This window comes from Ambystoma mexicanum, chromosome 1q, assembly GCF_040938575.1.
Source record: "Ambystoma mexicanum isolate Mex_15411 chromosome 1q, UKY_AmexF1_1, whole genome shotgun sequence".
Taxonomy (NCBI): domain Eukaryota; kingdom Metazoa; phylum Chordata; class Amphibia; order Caudata; family Ambystomatidae; genus Ambystoma; species Ambystoma mexicanum.
The window spans coordinates 575,172,561-575,198,388 of NC_090922.1; the positions used below are offsets into that span (position 1 = coordinate 575,172,561).

The following is a 25,828-nucleotide window of genomic DNA, read 5'->3' on the forward strand; positions in this document are numbered from 1 at the left end:
TCTTTCTTTTCTGTGTAATACATGCTGCAATACATGTTGTGTTTTTAGAAGTGATTTCAGTGGACTACAGATCGTCTGTACCCTGACAAATTTCCTACTAACCCCTTTTTATTTTACATGCATTTGGAAAGAACATGTTGGTATATTTGGTTACAAGAAAGAATGAGTATGAGTGATTTCAGAGTAGCATGAATGAAGTGTTCGATTGTGTTTGATTGACTGAATTTGCACTGCACATGACACTTGTGTGGGTTATTACCGAATGAATTTGATTTTTTGAAACCCACTGATATAACCCTTTCTTCCATTGACGCACTGACTGACCGACCTATTATCTAATCATGTTTTTTTTCAATCAAATTTGTACATTTCTGGCAATTAGATTGCTCCTTTTATTGCTTTTTTGATATAATAAAATTGTTTATATTATGAACCCACTGCCTCAAGAGGTTGCTTGAGGTGTTATGCTCTCCATAGTTGCTGTTTTTCTGTCAGGCATCCAGCGTATGCATTAGATTGTCTTGCCCCCTAACACAGTTTTTGTTTGCAATTAAAAGGTGTGTTAAACCTATATTGAGGGATTGTTCGGCATGGGCTTTGCTTCCCTTGTACCTCTCTCTGTTTTACTTGGCCTCTGGGCACTCTCCTCAAAGTTCCCAATATAGCCATCCACCAATAAGAGGACAATACTCAGTTGTACAGGAGAGTAAAAAGCCCACAGGACATTAGTCAGATCCACGATTACCTATCCATTATTCAACCCTGGATATAGACTGCCTACCTCATACTTAACCCATCAAAGACGACTTTCTCCTCATCGGTCAACCCACTAAACACCAACTTGTCCAACAATGGCTCAATGATATGGGCCTTAAAAAGGGTTTGATCCACAACTCTCGGTTTAAGCAAACTTCTTAGGATTCACCATTGACAGTAGGCTGTCCTTCCAGAAAGACATAGCCAAGACGGCCAATTTGACCTGGCTCCAAATCTCGAGACTTCGCAAAACATAACCTTCACCCCGCTGCAGGATTTCCGGACCGTAGTGCCAGCCCTTGTGGTCTCCCACCTCGATGGGTAAAATGCCCTCCTTACGGGGCTCAAAACTGCTCACTTGGCTCTCCTAAAAGCAGTCCACCAAGCTACAGTATGTCTTATTGTGGGTGCACAAACATGCAATCGAATCACCCCCACCCTAAGCGAAATATATTGCCTTCCTCTCCAGGCCAGGTTCCTGTTCATGACTGCATTAATCATCTACAAAGCAATCACGAGTAGCACACCAGAGTACCTGGCGACTAACCCCCATATATCTGGTGGCACACGGTGCTTGCACACACACAAAAATAAATAAATACATTTAAAAAACCTACCAACCGTCTTCAATCCAAGTCGCCGTAAAGAGAGCACCTTAATAGCCCTTCTCTTGTCTGCATCCACCCTCTGGAACTCTATAACGGTATCTGCTTGGAATGCCAACACAATTCTACAATTTCACAAATCTCTCAAATCAGGTCTTTCAAAATTTGACCAAGAACTAATCTCAATGATACACATACCGCTGCTGTTAAAATATAGCAGCCCATACGCTGATTACGCACACAATATACAGTGCTGCGCTGCTCTCGAGCTAGGTCTGCTCTTCAAACAATAAAATAAATAAAACATTAAGAGAATTAAAGTGCCTTCTGCACTGCAACCTCTAAATTCCTGTTGTGTCTCAATCTGGGGGTGGAGGGGCGGGTTGCGATACCTTCTCCAAATATTTGAAGTGGAGCCAAGAGATCCAAACACATGTTGGGTAATGAAAATAGGGAATAGATTGTGGAAATTAAATTAATAAAACATTTTTCCTCCCTTAATGAATGGAGCACAAACCCAGTGCCCAAAAAGGTTTTATGCATATGGAATTGAGGACAGCATTTAATAAAATGCCTCTCAGCTCTTAAGAGGGATGGGAACCAATTTGAATCGGACCAAAACAGACATTTTAATTACAGATCCCTCCAGAGCAGAATTCAGCTCCTTTTGGACCCTCTCCTTGAGACTCCCTCCTCTAAAGAACCTGGGAGTGGTCAACTAGGAATTTTGGCTGGAGCCCAAAACCAAAAAAAAGGTATTTTGAACAACTATGGTTAATAAAAAGGCTGTTCCACATTCTAGAGCAAGCCAACAGTCTCCAAGCAATACTTAACTTGGTTCTAACATTGATAGATTATGCAAATGCCCCCTATTTAGGCACTCCTTGGGATTTAATTGTCTGACCGTTAGCGAATACCCTTTCAGGAAAGATACAACACCTATTAAGAGTCCTGCATCAGCATCTGGTTGAAAAACGAGTGCACTTCAAGGTTCTGTGTATGGCCCATCAGGCTTCTTTTTGCACCAGCCCACCCTTTTCGCTCTTCTCGCCATCAGAGATATCGATACAGGAAACTACTGAGATCTTCCTCAGATAGCCTTCTGGTGGTCCCGTGGATTCATAAAACCTGGTTGGGTGGCCGTACCTTTGCTCACCTTTCTCCTCTTCGATGGACTAAGTTACCTACCTACATCAGAAACATCCATAATTTTCTTATTACAGGGCAATACTCATGTCACAACTATCCTGTAAGAATAAAATGTTATGTAGGCTTTACACAGATATTGCAGGTTGCCTTGCATTATAGCTAGATCACAATCTAAATAACAAATGCTCGAGAAATCCCAGAAAACGACGGTTTGACGAGATTGGCACAGGGTTGATTTTGTGAGCAAATAATTTGTCGCAAGGACGCAGGGTGCAGTATAAAAGAAACTCGGGTGTTTTTATGGATTTTCTTAACATGATTTGAGATGTTTAAATTATGGCTAATTAAATTAACTTTTGTAGGACAGGGTTTTTGTCCTTTTATGATCCATTTTGCACTTAAATATTGGTGTTACTGCCAGAGTGTAGTAGATGCAATGGCTGCTTCAATGCACCAAGAACTAAAAAGGAGGCTGGGAAGAGGTATGGTCAGATCATGGGATACAGAGTAGGGACATAGGGAAGAGAGAAGGTGTTCAGCTAGTGTCACGTTCCAGTATCGTAAGTGTATTCAGTAAAGTATGTCATTATTCTGTGTGAAGAACAGGGTTCTCAGAATTTCCTGAATTGTTGGTGGGCATCCTGAGCTCTAGCCATCTCCATGTACTTCATATGGAGTGCCTCATCTCGATTTCTGTAAAGTATTCTTTTATGTGAAGATCTCAGGTGTGTCCTTGAGGCTGGTGTGATGTAATTTTAAGCCCAAAATAATTAATGTAGCCAAAAATAAAAATAAAAGGTAGACATCAGAAGGTAGTGAATGTGAAGTGAGGGTTTCTGCGTCTCTTTTCGCCAGAGTGCATTCATGGATGTAAACAAAACTAGAAAATACGGTTAGAACACTACACCTACCCACTTATGCCCCTAATAAAACATGCAAATGTTTGCAATGCCATTTAAATAAAAGCAAGTGGAAGATTCAACTCCCAGTTAAAGTCTAAACGCAAGTAGCCAGCTACTGTAATGGAAGAGGTTTTGCCTAAATGCTTGCAACACAAATGGCAATTATGTCCTGACGTACCTTCCAGGAGGTCCAGATACACCAAGAAGGTGGTGTAAACATCAGTGCTGTCCGCTACATTCAGAGCCATCATCTCTAACAACTGAAACACAAACGTGAAAGTAGTAAGAAAACTGGGACGCAGACAAGCAAGAGAGCTTAGTTATGACTGAAAAAAAAACTAGACCCGCTCACGTGGTGCCGAGCCTAGATTGAGATTTCACATCTCTAAGACAGTGCTTCAGCATCTCAAAACAACTGATGATCGTATTATTTTCTTTTACTATCAAGTGCAAACAAAGCACCAGGTTCATCGGAGAGCTTACAATTACAGTAACATAAAACAGAAGATAACCCATGATACAATCCATCCTACGTGTACACACAGCATCATCAAGACAAGTGATAGTGGAGAGGAAGCTGAATCACTAAAGGGGTGGGATCAGTCAGCGCCCTCGACTCACTATACTAATCGGTGCCAAACAAAAAGGATATTATATATCGCCCTCCCACAAACGCAGACTAATGAAATCCTTAGATCAGCAATAAACCTCACTATACCACCTCTGCAAACAACCTCCTCCCTTTCACTGTGGCAGAATACCACACACACAGCCTCTATAACCAGTCACGTATCTGCAAACCCTCATGCATCCCACCAACAGCAGCCACTGTCAGAATCCCCTCCATAAATCAACAGGCCCTCACGTTAATCATTCTTCAAACAATGCCAGCACCTCTGTAATCCAGGATTCTGTCCTACTCTACAAGCACCCTTAGCCACTTTTACAATGCATCACCTCCTGTGTCTGACAGGAGACCTGCCTTTATTGCCTCTACAAGATGCACTTCTCCCCTCACTTCTGCAATTTGCCACCCACCCTGGATGCCATGACATCCTCCTCACCTCTGCCAACAAACATCTCTGACCGCTCTGAAATCCACCACCATTCCCCACCTCTGCAACACTTTCTCAACGTATCAGCATCTCTACCTCAGACAGCAAGTGAGAATAGAGAAGGTGGGACAGTTGGATCCAAGTCACCTAATAGCAACCTTACATTTTTTGCGGAACAAAATTCAAATATAATGTTTACGGCAATTGCTTATCCTTTCCACGCGTCACGTTTTAACCAGATGTTTGTCCTGTGGGTTATATGCGATACTGGTCAAAGAGGACCCGGGTGTAGCAAAATACAAAGGACAAACCAGGAAGAGTGCGAGATACAAATGTGTTGCAATTGCAACAGTTTTTCATTTTTTGACAGACGGATGACCAAGATTTTACCCACCATCTACCCAGATCTTCATCTTGACTGGCATAACAAGCATCATTACATGTACCAAGGAAAGACAGATTATCCTGAACTAGCAACAAAAATAAAACGCGTGCCTATCTTCACCATTCAATAACTTGGCTCTAAACTATTAGGTGAATATGCACACAGTTCACATTAACAACTTCAAGTTACACATTTGCATTTTTATAATTGGCATTACTTTGTAGTGCTTATTAAGAATTTTCAAGGCGCACCTGGTTTATACCACCCACATTAGATGCCAGCCAACTCAAGTCGTGTGTAACCACCATAAAGAGCAAAGTCCTCACCTACTAAAACTCAAATCAAGTGAAATTAAATCCCCATTACTCCCTCCCACAAGTCAAAAAAACCTTAACCAATGCAGTTCCGGCTCTCTGGACACACGCTGCATGGGTTGCAACTGTCCTACGTTTATAGGTCAAACACATTTACCAACCACCTATTCTTAAACTCCCACATCATCAGCCTAGCTATGTCAGCAAAACAGCAACTCCCCAACATTTACGACAATATAAACGGCTGGCAGGCCTCCATAGCACATAATTCTAGCCCTGGTACTCGGGGAATCACCCAACTCGCCACCCTACCCAAACTTTCTAGCCCTGGTACTCGGGCAATGACCCAACTCCTCGCCCTACCAAAAATTCCCCCGAATGTTGCTTAATGGCACCTTCCACACTGCCACCAGCACAAGATATTTCACCAAAACCACAGTCACTTATGTTGATGTGCACACTCTTTTGAAACGTATTTGCACCCATCAATACAATTTACCAAAAGCAAACAGCCTCCAGATGAATACATTATTATCCCTAGCAGCATTAGGAAGACCAGGTATAAACCGCCCTTCTGCCTAGATTTCCAAAATCGAGAAGCACTTTTTGGGAGAAAAACACAACCACTTTCTGCCACACACTTGAAACTCTTGTTCAGAAAACAACTCCTCCAAAAGGAATTCACTTGGCACCACCAATTATAACCAATGGGTTCTTAAACCCTCAGTGACTAATTGCACCAGTAATATTGTACAAATGCACAGCCCCCACCCCTAACTATTGCATCAATAATTAATCCTGCTGCATTCTCCCCTTAACTAAAGAGCACTCTTTCCGCTGCCATGGATTTAGGGTAATATTTTTCAAATGCTCCAGTTCTCATCTCATACTTCATCCTGTATCAAATGGTCGTAGTGAATAACCAGAGTTAAATGGCATGTTAGGAGGAGTGCAGCAGGCATGTAAAATGAGGAGGGCCCCATCTAGCTTCAGAGGAATTGAAGTAGGGGAAAGCCCTTCTGACTAAAGGCATAATTTAGCAACTAGAAAAGTTCTAAGCCAAGACCACTTTCATCTTGGTGACTAAAGAACAGTTGATGAATGATGGATGGAAAAAACACCCGCCATATCTAGCTAAATTGTCAGAAAGCGTAAGTAAACCGGTCATAATTCCATCCAGGCCTCCAGATAAGTGTTGTACCGGGCCTTTTTACCATTACAATGTTGCGTCACCTTTTATCTTTCTACATACCATTTCCGCACCAACTCAAAGCAGACGTCACTGGAAAGGGCAGGTGACTTGACAGAAACCAGAACACATGCTTCATTCTTATCTGCGTACATGAAACTGTAGGCAATGAAGCAACAGTTCAGACATGTTTCTCTGAGCTTGTCAGAGCACAAAGCGAGATGAGAAATGGTGTATTTCTTTTCAACTGATGCTGTTATGCTTCTGGAGGAGGGGCATTTTCCATGCATATTTATTTTCCTTGCATTGTAGTATTGTTGCAATAATAAGATGGGCAACAATTACAATTGGGAAGTATCCTTTTAATACACACGTTGCTTTTTCAGTGGATGCTTGCAAACGGACGTCTCAGGGTTCATGTGTTGAGCATTTATCATGAAGTTGCATCTATGTGGTGTGTTCAACATATTAATGTGTAAAAGGGCATTTTCCACACAAGTAATTAGTTTGAAGCCAGACATCTTTGCTACACAACTGTTTGTGTTATGTGTTGCAATTTATTGTGCTAGTTGCTTGTCGCATAGTATTCAACACTGTTGCAGATTATTTTTACTCTTAAAATTTAATTTTGTTGAAACAGTGTAAAATATTGACTACCCCAACACTACTTGGGGCATAGATTAGTATTCAATTAGTATTTATTCAGACTTGTTGGGTGGTATCTCAGTTTTAAATCCACTGAGATACCATCAAACGGAATGATAGTTACCGCCACTTGGTAAAGGAAGAATTACCACCGGATTAGAAGTGGTTGTAGGTGGCATAAATCCGCATTAATTGGAGTCCATATGACTCCATGGGGATTTTGGCAGAATTGTCACAGGAAGCAACTCCGCCGGCGGCGAATTCTGACAATTTTGCCAGGTTTTTCTGGCTGAAAGGTGGCAAATTTCCCTGCAGCTGTTCGCGGGAGGTGAATTCTCAACCTCTCTGCCAAACACATGGTATAGTGGTGTGGGAATGCATGGCAGTAACGGAATTATCACCACATTACCACCAAATGTTCCTGCACTGCCATACTTATAATTAGGCTGTAATGTCTAGTTTAACCGTACATTAAACCTTAATTTGGTGTCACTGTAGTAAATGCTACTATAGGCTGTGGCAGCAGGGCACTTGCTCTAGGGCGGGTGATTGACAGACAAATAACAGGGGTCACAGGCTCAAGAATACACTTACAAAATTCAAAATCAGACTTTCCAGCCAGTGTAAGTGCCGTTACAAAACAATGAAATGGTTGCAATTGAAATAGAAACTCAGCAAAACATGTCCCTTTAGTGATAATCCAGATAGGTATTCAATTTGTTTTGTAGCACTTCATGCAGGATTTCTCCAACTAAGCACTGTGATTATCATTAGCTCAGTTGATAGTTTACTGACTTCTGAAGGGCGCAAGGCTAACTAACTCTGGACTGTCAACATTTGACCATGAGATTCGATGTAGATTTTAGCATTGAGCACTTGCCTCGCTATCTATCCTATTACAACATTGGCATACTATTAAGCACTACTAGTTCGAGTAAATGAGGGCTTTCATTAATCATCAATACACCATTCTGCTATCAAAACTCAAAACACAATACATAATACAATTCATGTTTGCTTTACTGTGCGAGTGGCCAGGTCTGTTTGTGTCTTAAACATTAAAATATACATACAGAAGAGATCAAATGTACTGACCTTTGTAGAGGACGAATAAAAGGCATATTGTGTGACTTATGGTACACAAATCATTATTTGTTCAAAAGGCTGAATTCCTTCGAATTACGGTTTACTAAATACCTACTATGTGGAGTTTTACGATTCTAGAAGCTGAGTAAGCCCATGTCCCTATAATTAAAATATTAGTTCTATCTATGAAGAGTTTGCACTACAGTGGCAATTAACTGTGCCCCCAGTACTGGTATGCTATTCCATGTGAGGAAAGCTTGGATCACTTGGCCTTGCAGGGATTTTGGACTGTTAAGTGCATGCTGTTCCTTTTCTAGGAGAGCACATCTTGCATTTCTGGGGACCTTTGTTCATTGGTTCAGTGTGATGGTGCTTGCACTGCTCCATCCCACTGTTTCTTCTCTATGCGAGGGGAAACTCTACTGCTGTAACCAACTTCACTGTGGTAATCTTGTACTGTTGAAACCCATTACCTTCTGGTTTTATATGTGAGGAAAGAATGATCTACTGAGGTCCATGGCATATCTTTTCTATATTAGGATGGGAGTGTGTACTCCTGAAGCCTATGTTGCACTTGTTCTATAGGCCCATGCCTTATCTGTGCGGGTATCTTCTATCCTTGCTTAACTTGCACATAACCTGTTCTACAAGTTGACAGATTTCACTGCTGTCTCTGTTGCCCTGACTCGATTGTTCCGCTTGTGTGATGGAAGAGCGATCGGCACCTACTCAAGATGACCTGTTCTGTGTGATCGGAGCATTCAAATGTTTATGCTGCTATTGTACCTATTCTTCGCGTGCAGGGGAAGCTCACAGTGTTAGTGCTCATCTGCTCGATCCATGAGAGGGTGTTTGTTTTACTGCACACTGTGATTTATCTGCTAATTTGAAAGAAACCCGCTATTCTGTCATGATGTGAACCGATTGTGCATAATGATTTCCATACAGTTTAACTTTTTGGATGTTCGGCTGGATTTCAACATACGTTTTACTCTTTTGCGGAGGACAAACCGCATTTATACTCCTTTGAAGTTGCATTTGCTCTCAAAGTTTAAAAATAGGGAGTAAAATACTCCCACCTCAAAATTTTACCTGGAGCACCGATTCCATCCCGAGTCAAGCTGATATTCGGCAGAACAACTCAGTGGAATATAGTCAACACGCACAGTAAAGCTTTCTCTAAATTAGGTGGTTGTACTTTAGAAGCAGTGATTGAGGAGGAAGCCTGAGGAAGAAGCCTGATTTTTCTGGACATTATTTAGCAAACGTCCCCTCACGCCCCTATGAATTGACCATTATCCTGCCAACTAATAAACCTTCCTTCCTGACCTGGCCCAATGGCCCAATCCTCAGTATAAATATATACTGATTCCCCTACATAGAGGGAGCCTTTGAACACCTTGGCCGGTAGGTGCAATGTATAGTTACAGTTCAAGATAAAGGTCATATCCTTTATACCATTGCTGGAGATGCACACACTACCCAAGACAGTATTGTTCCTTATACAGAGAGTTGGTACATGGAAAGGCAGTTGAGAGGCTGGATTGCTGCAGGATGACACGTTCATAAGGAAGGACCATTCCTGCCATTCTTTAGGGAATGGGCCCATTAGCGGGGAAGGTTCCATTAGGCATAGTGACGCCCTCACAACCCTCTTTTAAAAATAAATAAATAAATGTACAATATTTCCATAAAGATACTGATATAGGATCCTTGGCGAGTTGCGCTTGGTGCTACGTATTGTAGGGAAGGACTGGCCGCGAGGCCCTCCTCACCTGCAGTCTTCTCCCCAGGTGAGGACCATGACTCGGTGGCCGTCCCCTCATGCCACCCGGGCCCAGGTGGAGGAGGGGTCACCCGCCGACGACATTGCCCACACATATCCGTTCCCTGCATATACCAAAATTCAGTTAGGCCTAGAAGCCATCTTGTTTAGCAAACATGGCGTGAGTTCAGCACACTGTAACGAGGCCCCCACCTTTGGAGGGCCTTTCATGCATCTCTGCCGCCGCAGTAGCCCTGGTAGATCCGCTGTAAGCGCGTTCCCATGAGAAAGTCGGATATGAGCTAACCCGAGATGCTAACACTGCAACATTTTTATCCACAATGTAATATTGCACCCTGCATGACCTGGTCCGCGAGGCCGGGGTGACGGGGAAAAAAGCTGAAGCATCACTATCTGAAGAAAGTAGAAAATAATTCAAGTATTGGTATTAACGAACTACCTCGGTTTAAACAGATCCTGTAAACTGTGAATAAACCATAAAGATGTAACGTTACATGATACCACCCCAGGTCTGGACTAGTGCTGCTACAACCACAGAGAAAGATGTAGACCAAATGTATAGCCTTTATTTACTCATATATGTTTTCTTAATCACCTAAAGCAGCGAGCATCAATTTCTGTAGGCCATAACCTAGAACGACCTCGTGTAACGTTTAATGTACATAAAATAATCACATCATGTAGTAAATATAATGTTAGGTAACGAAAAGGTACTCGGACCGACTGTATTAAAGAAATGTGTAACGAAATGGAAATATATATGTGTGTTTAAATAACATCAAAATAAGGCGGAACATTATAAAAGTTCTGCATTCAAAAGTTAGCAGCGCACGAGGAAAAAACCTTTGTGAGTATATGCAAGGCCATTCTCCCTCCCACCCTACCAAGCCTGCCAGATAAGGAAGCTAAGGCCTGTGCCGCGCTCCCTCACCTCCCCCAACCAAGCTGGAGCCGCTTCAGAGAGTCAGAGGCCCCGGTACCGCACCCAAGGCCACAGCCCACCACCTGTGTTATTTACAGCACGGTAATAAACCCACATTTTGAATCCACTGATCTACCAGCACCCTCTCGTAAAGTCCACAACCCTCCCCCTAGACCACCCCAAGAACGACCCCCATCACCGGGACAAGACACAGAGACCCATTTATATAATAACTTCTAACGCGGCAGACAGGCATGTACCAGTCGGCTCAGGCCCCAGAACTCAGCCCCTCGACCTAAAATACCGGTCAATAGGACACAGGTAAATCTCACCCCAACCGACAATCACCGGACCTCTCAAGAGGTGCATTCCTCATGTGTTGCGTTTATTTTATAAGATAAACTGCCGAGCGATTTATTGATGAACTTAGATGTCGTTTCTTGAATAACTGCAGTGTGCATGGCCTAGGGCAAACGAGTCAGGAAAGGTATTCATCTTTGTCACAGGCTGCCCCAGCATACCAACACCGCTCGGATGACCTCAAGCTGGCCTGCCAGGCCCAACCCAACCCACGAGGCTGACCAGTGACGCCCTCACGCCAAGACCAACCACGCTGCAGCAACACCTATAGTTAGTCGACGCCACCCAATCCCAATTAACTTGTGCCCCCTATAGTGTGTAGGTTCTGATGACGTTTTTTGTATTAGAAATACGCCTGTCTTTGCTATTGTCAGACAGAGCGCTCTCGGAGGTTGCAGAGTTCTTTGCATGCCCTATTCTTTGGATAAACTCCCACTTACGCTCACCCGCACTCTGTCTTGGCCTTATTCCCATTACGGGAGAGTCCCTTATTGTCTCTCATTGCGGGGAGGATCGTGCTGAAATTGGGGGCGCTTCCCTTCAGTGGTGACCCCGATAGCGTGATATCTCCAAATTATTTTTCCTAACTCCTTTCTAACGACCCCCTTGTGGCACGAGAATCTCCGGTCGAGAAGGGATACGCACGGTGAGCCGGCTCCGGGAGGCTGCCCGCCAACGGCGACCGGCACAATAAGAAGTGCGCACTCAATGAGAAAGGGTACGGGATCCCGATTGGAAAAAAATCCCCTTTGAGTGCCGCTCGCCGGAGCCAGGGGCTGACCGTTGAGTTACCGGTGACACCGCCTGGACGGACCCAGTTTCGGAGACTATCGGTTCAAGACGGGCACGTGAGTACTGAGTGCGAGCGATCGTAAAGGGGAAGGGAGGGGAAACGGTGAACAGGAGAACGGGGACAGGTAGAGGAGAAGAATAACGGGGGTCTACTAAAGACGGGTCTTGAAACTTTCTTTATCTTTTCTTTGCATATGGCCATTAGGAGTAAGAAATAAGTGAAGTGGTAGAAGTGACGGAAACCTAGCTCCGAAAGGGGGTGGAAGGCGGCGCCGCATAGTGCTATCTAAACTAGTACTGGGAATATATGAAGAAGTAAGAAATAAGTTATTGGTGTCTAGCAAAAGGAGACACCGGGAATATTTTTTAGTGATTGCTACTCTCTCTATTTCTTTTTTCCATTCCACGGGGCAGGGGAAGAAAGCGAAAAGGGTATAAGATAAATATACTTGTAGAAGAACTATAAAATAGGGAGCACATTTTGAGGAGTGGGGACTAAGTAGTGGCACGTACAGACGTGAACATAGCAACCTTAGCAGAAAAACAGGGACAGCTGGTCAGGGAGGAAAGGGAGGAAATAAGACGAGGTGTGAGTGGAAAGGCATTGTGATGGGTGCGCGCACCGTGTGAGTGTTGGAGACGATCGGTTGACCGCGAGGTGGCGCCAGAGAGTGTTGACCATAACTAGTACTTGATCAGTTGCAAGCGGAATCACATGAGAGTGTATGGGAATGGGAAGGAGATGAGCTATGGTGAGTGCGAAAGGATTTGCGCAGTGAATAAACTTGGGTGATAATATTTGAGACGTCCGCTCTTGTCTGTGCCATAAAGGTATACATACACATATCTACACCTAACTAAAAGTAAAGAAGGTGGACACGGCTGTGTGAGTGATTTAGAGGATGGGGGCCGAAACTCCCTTGTCACATATTTGTAAGAGCTTACCGGGATACGCTGAACGAATAAATAAATATCACGATCAATGGGTAACAGAATTGAAGGGGGAGGGTCTGCCCCAGATTTGGCCCGAGGGAGGGTCTTTTGACAAAAGCGTTCTTGATATGGTACGAACATGCATTAGCCTCAAGTATAAGGGGAAACAATGGCAAAATAGGAAGGAGATATTAGACCTCTGGAGATTGTTTGAGGAGGTACCCCCACCCAAAGCTCCGGCACCAAATATTGATCTACCTTCCACCACAGATAATCCATTGATGATTCCAAGAGAGGAAAAGGAACAGCTAAGTACAGCACAACCTGCGGAGGTGATTAGTTTGTACCCGATATTACCTAAACCAGCCCCCGCAGCAGGATACAGCGACCCTACGTATGTGCCTCCCCCCACAACTGGTACACCACAAAGACCAACAGCCCCCCCGCCATACGAAAGCACCAGAGAGCGCGCCCAGGGAAGCACACAGAGGGTGGATATAGAGAAGCTAACGAGTGACTTAGAGTCGAGGCTTACTGTGGCAAGGGATGAACTCTCAAGAATAAAAGACATATGTGAGCGCACAGCGTGTGCCCCCACACAATCAGGACGCACGTCTAGAGCGTCGAGCGAAGGTAGACAGATTGAGGAAGGATGGAAAAAGGGGGAAATACTGTTCAGGATTGAGGAAGAGCCGACACGAATAATAGAGGTAGGAACAGTAGAAGGGAGCATTGGTGATGTATCACGAGAGAGAGGGATCAGAGAGGACTTGTTATGTGATGTCAGAGGAGGGTTGGATGACAGTGATAGGTTGAGTATGGCAGTGGGAGGGGAAAGCGAGGAAGTGGACAGTGCATGTTCGCTAGGGACTATAGACGACGAATGGATGGGACGACTAAGAAATAGGGTGGGGAAGATGGCGTCATTGGAGTCAGCAGCGACTAAGGAAAGGGAGGGTGCAACTGCAAAAGGGAAGTTACAACTTCCATTGATACACAGAGGGGGGGGGGAGACCAAACTATATACCATGGGCTCAGATGGATAAGGCTAATTTAATGAAATTATTGCCCCAGCTGTCAGGAGGGGCGAGCAAGTGGATATATGCATTTGAGAAACATACCGCCGGCATACCGTTGGCAGTAGGCAATGTGAAAAGCCTACTAGTAACCGCAGTAGGAGATCAAGCGGACAGAGTATGGGCTAAGGCTGGTTTCCCGGCCGTGACGTTAGATTGTGATCGTCATGATGGGGCTTCCTTTAATACAGTACGAGCAAGGGTGTGGGACGCGCTGCGGGAGACATTCCCAGATACCCCTGATTTACAGTCGGTAATGCAATGTACAATGAATGACGGGGAGGATGCTATGGATTACATTCTCCGGGTGCAGGAGATGTGGAGAGCGGAAACGGGCACGCCCTGGCACCAATCCACATCTCTATTTTATTTTATCATTAAGAGAGGGCTCCCAAAAGAGGTGCAGAAGGCACTCGATAAGATAGCGGGCGTTGAGGCGAAGGGGTGGCCAGAGATCCAAAGTATAATAGTGCACCATTGCAAAAGGATCAAAGAGAGAGAGAGGGAAGTAGCACAGAAAAGGTTGGCAGACGAGGCAAAGTTGGTACAATCAAAACTAGTGAAGGTTGCAGCAGCGGTAGCAGGGCTCCCACTCGTGAGGGAGGGAGAGGAAGGAGAGGAGGGGCAAATAGCAATACAAGGAAGAATAGCAGCAAATTGGGCAGGACAAGGACAACGACAGTGGACTGAGCAGGAGCAGAACGGAGGTCCAACGTGGCAAGAGTGGGCCCCAAGAGGGGGAAGAGGTGGGTACCGGGGCCGAAGAGGAGGACAAGGGTATGGAGGAATGGGAGGTAATGGGTGGCAGGGTCCCAGAGGTCCACAGGGGAGCTGCTGGAATTGTGGGAGATGGGGGCACTACTCAAGAGAGTGCAGGAGCAGACAAAACAACGGGTTCCAGGAGACAGAACAGTACGGTCACCCCCACCCAGGAAGCCCCTACGGCCTCCCCATGGGACAATACCAACAACCAGAAAATGTAGGACAAAGAAGTAACGCACAACTACACGGACATCAGTACAGGACACAAAACCACCCACAGAATAATGACAATATGCAATACACGCCAGGTAACACTTTCGCCACAGTAGCTAACGGAGCACCTGCTCCCGCACCTTACAGCGGGGTGTCAGTAGTTTCGGGGAACATTTTTGATCAAGGGGGGGCAATGAGACACCCCGCATAGGACAGCCCACAGAGAGCACTTGCGTGTCCAGTACTATCTACGACCCACAATGCATCAGAGGAACCATTGATAGGAGCGCAGATAGGAGACAAGCAGTTCATATTCATGGTGGATTCGGGAGCGGAGAAATCATGCATTAGAGAGGGCCGGTTCCCGTTATCTAATAGAACGTTAGAGACGCAGGGGTTCTCTGGGGCTGTAATTGAAGTTCCTTACACAGAAGCATTGGATGTGACAGTGGGGGGTAAAACAGTGAAAGCACCCTTACTGTACTATGAACACTCTCCCATTAATTTGCTGGGGAGAGATCTCTTAAGCAAACTAAATATGACAATATCATTCACAGGGAGCGGTATCGTATGTTCGACGCCAGGCATATGCCCCCTCCGCATATTAGCAGTAATACACGGCCACACAATTATGCAAGAGATCAGAGGGTTACCAAGAAACGAGGAGATGTTTGTTGAGGGCATGAGAACATTGGCTCTCATAGTACCAGAACTAAAAAGGATGGATTGGAGGATTCCAGCCGAATTCCTCTTCCGCCCCATAGCAAGCCCCGACACTGCTCTCGGGTCAGTGGTATCGTTGGATTTACACGCAGTACACGTGTCAGCAAACAGAATATGTGTGATTGGCGTTGACATGGAAGGATGTGAGTGGCGGACAGTACTGTGTACAAATGCAAATATCCCACTGAGGGAGCTCTCGGACGAGGAGCTATTTTCAGACACTGAGAGAGATGGCGAAATAGTGATGGAACTAGCAATGCCGTGTGACATTGTAGTTACAGCCAGAAAAACTCAAGTTGAATTAATGGCAGTAGTAGGAGCACCACATGCATTTTTTGATGACGACATAAGGTTAGTACCCACTAACATATGGACAAATGGCCCCCATGACGTGGGGTTATTGCATGAGGTTCAGCCTGTGGTAATAAAACTGAAACCGGGAGCAATTATACCCCGGGTAAAACAATATCCATTGTCACGCGAAGCAGAAGAAGGGATCAGAGAGACACTAGATGCACTGCTAGCACAAGGAATAATAGTGCCCTCAAACTCCCCATGCAACACATGCATTTACCCGATTAAAAAGGCGAAGGGAGGTTCATGGAGGATGATACAAGATTTACGCCCACTCAATGATGTGATTCAGAAGGAGTTCCCTTTAGTCCCGAACCCATCAACAATACTGTGCAACATTCCGAAAACGGCATCCCACTTCACAGTTATTGACTTAAAAAATGCATTTTTCTCGATTCCCTTAGCAGAGGAGAGCAGGTACTTAACAGCGTTTACACTAGGGGGGAGGAGGTTCGAACACTGCAGACTACCACAAGGGTATTGCGAGAGCCCAAGCATATTCAACAGGGTACTACATGCAGATCTGGGGAATTTGTGTGTAGAAAGCACAGTGATTCAGTACGTTGATGATTTATTGATCTGTGCACAAACTGAGGAAGAGTGTAGAAAGGACTCAATAACACTCCTGACATTATTGGCCAATAAAGGGTACAAAGTGGACAAGGGGAAGTTACAATACTGTCTGACCGAGGTCCTATACTTGGGACAGCTGATATCAAAGGACGGCAAGCGGATCATACCAGACAGGGCACAGGCAATTAGAGCAGTTGGGGAGCCCAAAACAGTAAAAGAGATGCAGAAATTTCTGGGTATGTGCAACTATTGCCGAGCATGGATATTGGATTATGCAGCATACACGAGGCCCTTGTTACAGGCACTAAAAGAGGCACAGCAGGAAAACAAACACATAGAATGGACAGAAGAGATGAACACAGCATTTGACTCACTAAAAGAGCTGATATCAAGCGCTCCAGTACTGGCAAATCCAGATTATGGGCGCGAATTCTTCTTATTCTCACATTGCAAAGGAACACTGATGACAGCAGTATTGACACAAAAGACATCGTTAGGGCACAAACCACTGGCTTACTATAGTGGCACCCTAGACGCAGTAATGCAAGGTCATTTCGCGTGCGAGCAATCTCTAGCTGCAGCCGCGTTCGCGATTGAGAAAAGTGCCACGATAGTGATGGGCTGTCCTGTGACACTGTTTGTGGAACACTCACTCTTTGCAATATTAGAGCGATCAAAGAGCACATTGACAACACAACGCGCCACAGCATATGAAATAATACTGTCCAGCGCAAACATCCACATAGTAAGATGTAAAACAGTGAACCCAGCCACATTCATCACAGAGGCGTGCACCGTAGAAGACATGCAAAACCACAACTGCGCTACGTTCACAGGTGACGAAGGTCAGGATCAAGTGATTTTTGAGAATGCCCTGAACGAGGGAGAGGTGTATTTCGTGGACGGGTCAGCATCAATAGATATGGAGACAGGAGAGAAACATGTGGGTATGGCAGTTGTACGATTAGAGGAAGATGAATACGAGACACTAGTGCAACACCGCCTCCCATCCCACTATTCAGCCCAAGCAGCAGAACTAATTGCGCTAATAGAAGCATTGCATGCCGCCAAGGGGTGCGCAGTGACAATATATACCGACTCAGCATACATGACAACGACAGTACACGGCGGGTTGGCACGGTGGGGGCGGAGAGGGTTCCGACGAGCAGATGGAACACCAGTTCAGCATGCAGAACTATTGAAAGAACTGATTGAGGCTCTGCAAGACCCCACGGCAGTGGCCATTGTAAAATGCCAAGCCCACACCACAAATACAGATTTTATATCTTTGGGGAACGCGGCAGCAGACGCCGCTGCCAAAGAAGCTTCGTATTTACAGAAAGGTGTAGTAGGAGAATACATGTTGCACCACACAGCAAGCCAAGAGGTCCCCACAGGATACAACATGATGCCCACACAGGAAATAATAGAGCTGCAAGAGGGAGCTAGTGCAGAAGAAAAATTGCTGTGGACTAAAAGGGGATGCAGCAAATCGCCGACTGATTTGTTATGGCGACAAAAAAGTTCAGGAAAAGCGGTAATGCCAGTCACATTGTTAGAAATAGCATTTCAACAACTACACTTTCCCGCACATAACGCAAAGCAACACATAATGGCAGAGATACAAGAAGATTGGTTTGCACCTTGCCTCCATGAACACGTCACAAGACTGGCTTTGGAATGCACGACATGTCAGATTTACAACTCAGGTATGACACTGCGCACACAGAGGAACGATACCCAAACCAAATGGCCCATTCAGAGAGCTCCACATTGATTATGTAGACATGGGAGAAAGATGTAACGGGGCTCGCTACATGATTGTGGTTGTATGTCCGTTTTCGAGATGGGTGGAGGCAGGCCCCTGTGCGCGCCCTGATGCGAAGGGCGCCGCGAAGTTCCTAGTGCGGGAAGTGTTCCCGCGCTGGGGGATTTGCGAAGTTATTCGCTCAGATAACGGCACGCATTTTGTTAATGAACTATTCAAGGAAGTGACTACCCTATTGGGAATAAAGCACAAATTATGTTCAATTTATCATCCTCAAAGTAATGGCGTAGTGGAAAAGATGAACGGTCTGTTAAAAAGCAGATTGTCAAAACTGTGTTTTTCCCTTAAAAAGACCTGGATGTACTGCCTGCCTTTGGCCTTGTTCGAGTTACGAAATCAGCCAAGTAAAGACCACCACTTGTCCCCGCATGAGATCGTCACGGGAAGGAGAATGCACACAGCGCATTCACCTCTCCGTGAACGTTCTGATGCACACAGAAGTGCAGCGATATTAGGAGAGGAGTTCACAGAGTACTTGAGAAAACTGACACGGGCAGCGCGCGTAATTGCAAAGCAACTAGCCCCCCCCTCTACAAGAGAGGAGGGGAACACAACAGAAACAGAGACAATGCCTGAAAAACCATTACAACTAATGCCTGGTGACCTTATATATGTCCGAAGTTTTGTGCGAAGGTGGAATGCACCACGTTTCCATGGCCCTTATGAGGTAGTGTTTTGCACACCCACAGCGGTAAAGGTAAAGGGCCTACGATACTGGGTGCATTTGACAGACGTACGCAGAGCTTATAGCGCCGCGGAAGGTGAGGTACAGGACGAGGCACAGACAACTGCGGACAATGAAGTTGTGCAGAATGGATGATGGGAATTTTGTGTGCATTAAGTGTTGAACACTGAACACGAATGGCGCACGACATGTGTACTGAAATAAACCTGTGTATATACATATATATATAATTTTTTACAACTTTTGAAGGTTTTTGTGGTCCTTTTTGGGTTTTGGAGAAGTTTTCTTTTTCTCTCTCTCTCTCTCTCTCTCTCTCTCTCTCTCTCTCTCTCTCTCTCTCTCTCGACTTTTCTCTTTATGTATGAAATAATGTACTGATAGTAATATTTGTAAAGTTACCTTGTCTGTGGACATACCCCCTCCTTCACCCACTCCCATACTTTGCCGAAAACATTTCACAACGTTCTAAATGTTTACATGCTTGTACTTAATGCACTTTTATGTCTCAAACAGGATTTACTATGGCATCGGATGGGCAGCCTGCAACTAATAGATTTGTTAGATTTAGAGAAATGTTAGTAGATAGATTGACATATTCATACGAATGCGGTTTATCAATGTGTGTTATTGTGTTCTTCATCTCAATATTCTGCCTAATGACACATTGGGTCATAGCGTTCATCTCTACTGAGATGAACGAGGGGGGAGGGGGGAGTAACACCACCCTTGCCCCTGGCACGAATTCAATTACAAATATGAATATTAAAGAAGGTGATTTTTTGATCTGGGATGGATCCCGCCTTGTATGGGGTTACTACACTGCACCACCCACTGCTGCCCCGTCACGATCAAAAGATAAAGATATGGAAAATGACACAATGTCCCTACCTGAAATATATAACAGCCCCACTACCCTTCCCGCCCCGATACAAAACAGCGACCTGTTGTTTATTGAGGAAAATGGAAAAGTAATTACAATGACAGAACACAAGTCCCTATATGAAGAATTGGAAAAGGGGGGAGGGAATGAGAAAGGGGGGCCTATTCTTTCACCTATCGAAACTATAAGGTATAGGAGGGGGGAGAGAAGTAGGCGAAGAAGAGAGACAAGCAGGAGGGGGTATGATGAGTATTATGGGTTAGGATTAGACAAGATGGAAGACCCACGACACCCCCACCAAGCAAATAAATGGTATGCAGATATGAGTACAACAGCTAAACAGACAACTAATGAAAGCTGCTATGTCTGTTCGCTCATCCCCCATGCATCAGGTACACCCAAAGTGTTGTTGCCAAGAGAATTGCCCATTGTGGATGCCCAATGTCTCCTTCATCTCACACTGTGTAGAATAAAGAACACCTTTCAAGCACACGATGTCTCTTTCAAAATAATACAGGACAACAAAACGTGCTATTCAAAAGCGTCTGGGGTGGTCTGTCCTAAAGAACCTTTCTTTGCAATACAAGGGACGCTGTTTTCAGAAAACAAATGGAAAGATGAAGAAGTACTGTGCAAAGCGGAAGCACTGAGAGGTGTCCAACCAGACAAGCTGCGATGGATGGAAAAAACGTGCTTACCAATATGGAAAGAACACATCTCTAAACTAACATGGGTAACAGCGATGGAGAAACCCTTCAAGCTACAAAGTGAAATACAAAACGAACTACGTTTCAAGGGAGAAGGAAAAGTGGCAATGGGAACGAACAAAAACTGTAACAAAACTCTCACCATCCCAGACATGAAAAAAGGAACAGCAGCACTAATGGACACATACTGGGTATGCGGGAATCAGGCTTACTTGCACCTTCCCCAGGCATGGAGTGGCAGCTGCTCAATGGCCACTTTGCATTCGGCCCTAATGGTGATTCCAGAAAGCCACGTCGACAAAAATAAAAAGACGCAAGGAAACATGAACAAGGACGAGACGTCTCCCACTGCCGAAGCACACCTCTATGTCCTGTCCTCCGGAGGGAAAGAAGAGGAGCTATCACGGAACAAGCGAGCATCAAACTACATATCACAAGCGTCATCCGATTTATTGGCACAGATCCCAGACAGGTATCGCCTGTTCAGCTCCGTGGAAACATTTTTTGCCTCACTGGTTTCAAGTGTCCAAGCAAGAGCAAATGCAAAATGGCTTCAGATCACACGGTGGGAACTGATTCAGCTGGCCAATGACACTGAAGAAGGGTTCAACATAATAAAGGTGGAACTACGAGCTCTGCGACTAATGACCATGCAGAACAGGTATGTTCTGGACCTGCTAACAGCAATCGATGGAGGTGTTTGCCGAAAAATAGGAAGTGCGTGCTGCACGTTCGTACCTTCTGAAGACGCAGAAAATGGGTCCCTGTCCCACGTCATTGAAGCAGTCCATAACCTGGGAGAGAAAATGAAGCTGGAAGGTGGGGCTGAAGACAGCTCATGGTTCGACAATATCTTCTCCTGGGTTCCCTCCTGGCTTGGAATGACGATGAAATTATTGATAACAGTTGCGGTGGTCCTCCTCGTGGTGTTCTGCCTGTGCCAGGTGGGCCTTCGATGTTGTGCTAACGCAGTCCCTAACGGTGCGATGATGATGGTGACAATGGGCAACTCTGGTGGTACAATTAAGGCGACACAAGAAGTACATGTACAGACAGGACCAGATAACACTCCCAGATACCAGTTAGTGCCTATGTGCCGTGATAAGTACATAGTAGATAAACTATGGCACACCACTATCAAAGAACCCCGAGATGTGGAACTGGAATGGTATGAGGAGGTCTGGGTAGACTTGGAAGGGACGGGTGACTGTATATATTTAACATGTACCCCAGATGAGTATGCTAGAAGAGGTGAGAACTTGAGGGGGGTATGCAGAGCCTGGATGCCTAGAAAAGGAACACCTGCATGGGATGACGCAGTGATAGAGGAGCAAGAATGTAGAAGATTAGAAGAGCTAAAGAATTCGTTACTTTAGTAACGAAAGGGGGGAAATGTAGGGAAGGACTGGCCGCGAGGCCCTCCTCACCTGCAGTCTTCTCCCCAGGTGAGGACCATGACTCGGTGGCCGTCCCCTCATGCCACCCGGGCCCAGGTGGAGGAGGGGTCACCCGCCGACGACATTGCCCACACATATCCGTTCCCTGCATATACCAAAATTCAGTTAGGCCTAGAAGCCATCTTGTTTAGCAAACATGGCGTGAGTTCAGCACACTGTAACGAGGCCCCCACCTTTGGAGGGCCTTTCATGCATCTCTGCCGCCGCAGTAGCCCTGGTAGATCCGCTGTAAGCGCGTTCCCATGAGAAAGTCGGATATGAGCTAACCCGAGATGCTAACACTGCAACATTTTTATCCACAATGTAATATTGCACCCTGCATGACCTGGTCCGCGAGGCCGGGGTGACGGGGAAAAAAGCTGAAGCATCACTATCTGAAGAAAGTAGAAAATAATTCAAGTATTGGTATTAACGAACTACCTCGGTTTAAACAGATCCTGTAAACTGTGAATAAACCATAAAGATGTAACGTTACATGATACCACCCCAGGTCTGGACTAGTGCTGCTACAACCACAGAGAAAGATGTAGACCAAATGTATAGCCTTTATTTACTCATATATGTTTTCTTAATCACCTAAAGCAGCGAGCATCAATTTCTGTAGGCCATAACCTAGAACGACCTCGTGTAACGTTTAATGTACATAAAATAATCACATCATGTAGTAAATATAATGTTAGGTAACGAAAAGGTACTCGGACCGACTGTATTAAAGAAATGTGTAACGAAATGGAAATATGTGTGTTTAAATAACATCAAAATAAGGCGGAACATTATAAAAGTTCTGCATTCAAAAGTTAGCAACGCACGAGGAAAAAACCTTTGTGAGTATATGCAAGGCCATTCTCCCTCCCACCCTACCAAGCCTGCCAGATAAGGAAGCTAAGGCCTGTGCCGCGCTCCCTCACCTCCCCCAACCAAGCTGGAGCCGCTTCAGAGAGTCAGAGGCCCCGGTACCGCACCCAAGGCCACAGCCCACCACCTGTGTTATTTACAGCACGGTAATAAACCCACATTTTGAATCCACTGATCTACCAGCACCCTCTCGTAAAGTCCACAACCCTCCCCCTAGACCACCCCAAGAACGACCCCCATCACCGGGACAAGACACAGAGACCCATTTATATAATAACTTCTAACGCGGCAGACAGGCATGTACCAGTCGGCTCAGGCCCCAGAACTCAGCCCCTCGACCTAAAATACCGGTCAATAGGACACAGGTAAATCTCACCCCAACCGACAATCACCGGACCTCTCAAGAGGTGCATTCCTCATGTGTTGCGTTTATTTTATAAGATAAACTGCCGAGCGATTTATTGATGAACTTAGATGTCGTTTCTTGAATAACTGCAGTGTGCATGGCCTAGGGCAAACGAGTCAGGAAAGGTATTCATCTTTGTCACAGGCTGCCCCAGCATACCAACACCGCTCGGATGACCTCAAGCTGGCCTGCCAGGCCCAACCCAACCCACGAGGCTGACCAGTGACGCCCTCACGCCAAGACCAACCACGCTGCAGCAACACCTATAGTTAGTCGACGCCACCCAATCCCAATTAACTTGTGCCCCCTATAGTGTGTAGGTTCTGATGACGTTTTTTGTATTAGAAATACGCCTGTCTTTGCTATTGTCAGACAGAGCGCTCTCGGAGGTTGCAGAGTTCTTTGCATGCCCTATTCTTTGGATAAACTCCCACTTACGCTCACCCGCACTCTGTCTTGGCCTTATTCCCATTACGGGAGAGTCCCTTATTGTCTCTCATTGCGGGGAGGATCGTGCTGAAATTGGGGGCGCTTCCCTTCAGTATATACTAAAGAAAGGGGGGGCCTCGCCTAGCCACAGTTATATGTAGCGCAGAACATGAGGTGGAGAATGGCAAAGGGAGCTGCTGCAACAGGAGGCCTACACCAACATAGGCTGGGCAATAGAGACAGATCTAACAGTTGCTTCTATTGATGATTTCAGGTGCCTAGTGTAACAGTGAAACAAAAAAGGTATGCTTCTCTATAATCCTTTCCCTATGATACTGCTGCATCGGAAACATGGTGGCATTGGTCGCGCCAAGAAACACTTGTGTACTGGTGCGTTATAAATGCCATATCATTGGAAATACTTATTACTGTACCAAACAAGGATGGCGCTACATAATATTCCAATAATAACCACCCACCTAACACACAAACAATCAATCCTAACAGTACTGCATACGCCAACCCCTTGGAACAATACCAGTTTCAATATTTTTCTCTGACCGAAGCATAGAGGTGCACGCCACCGACCCTCTCTGGGGAGAAATAGCCATACACTCATGGTTTGGCATAGCTTGTGTATGAGCAAAACAAAACAGCAAAAAGAAATTCCAACAATAAAAGGTTTCACAGAGCTTAATTGCTAATTGGAGTGTTTTTTGTGCTACTGCACCCCTAAGTAGTCCATTTAAGTTGGCAGTCTTGACCAACTGGCAGCTGTCCCTTGGAGAAGGGGATTCCTTATAGTTTCCTTGGACGTAGATTGTACCTTGGCCCCTCCTGTTCCATCAAGGTCTATGGGGCTAGTGGCAACGATGAGAGTGTCAACTATCTCAGCAGAAGGGGTGGTTTCAGCATCAGACACGTCAGGCAATAGTGTGGGTAACAGAGAAGATGGTGCTCGCTTTTTATTTGAAGCGTGGACCCAATACTTGCGGCCTTGACATTTCACAGCTGTCCGAGTGGCGAGCAATACCTGCACCAACCCTTTCCACCTTGGCTGAAAGTTCTTTGTTAAGACCCAGTCACCCGCTTGGATGCCGTGTCATGCCTCCGCCAATGGTGTTGGTAGACAATCAGCAACCTGTTTGAAGAGAATTTTAGTTAACTCTTTACAGTAGTCGATTAACACACATTTTTCAGTCTCTTTGGATTTGGCACGCCCCATACATTTGCTGGGCGGCCCATGACTACTTCGTAAGGAGACAATCCAACACCTGAGTGCTTTTCTCATGGAGAATGATGCTAGTGGGAGCGGGGTCTACCCATCCTAGGGCACTGCTAGCACAAATCTTGGACAAGCTTATTCTTCAAAGTTTGTTGTCTCCACCAATCTCGCTGCTTGGGGTTCAGAAATTGCATGGAATTTGTGCCGTATACCTAATGCTTTACACACCAATTCCATTGCTGTATTACAAAATGCACACCATTGTTGCTCCAGACAGTGCTAGGCAGTCCAAATCGGGGTAAATACTCAGTTATGAGTATTTTAGCAGTACTTAATGCGGTTTTTAAGGGGAATGCTTCTACCCATTTGCTAAACATGCATACTATCACCAACACATGTTTTTCCTTGACAGGGAGGCAATTCAATAAAAATCCATTTGCAATGCTTCAAATGCAAATTCAGGTGGCCGAAAATGTCCCTTTGGGGCTCCCTCACTCTTCCCGATGTTATGGGACACACATACTAAAACGTTTTTACATAAAACAAACGTGGCTGTTCTTAAATGAGTGTTACTCCACAGCCGAGGGTGGATCTCTGTGCACCAAGCTGGACAAGAAAAAAAAGGCGAGCGAGCGAATTAACCTGCGAGAAGAGTGCGTTTCATCTACGTGCTTTCTGTCCTGAACTTCACCTGCCCCACGGGGGTAACGTGTCTGTGCAAAAATAATTAGACGGTGCTGGTTCACCTTTAGATGTACAAGCTGGTAAATCAGAAC

At 45.3% G+C, this 25,828-nt stretch overlaps 1 protein-coding gene across 1 annotated transcript in view; it reads right to left on the reverse strand.

Annotated features, from left to right (window-relative positions):
- The window catches only part of TSEN15 (tRNA splicing endonuclease subunit 15), a 265,143-nt gene that overhangs the window by 170,526 nt on the left and 68,789 nt on the right, over positions 1-25,828 (reverse strand). Inside the window, exon 2 of the mRNA XM_069641071.1 lies at positions 3,591-3,672. Coding sequence (XP_069497172.1) covers positions 3,591-3,672 — 82 coding nt within the window. The remainder of the gene's footprint in view (positions 1-3,590; positions 3,673-25,828) is intronic.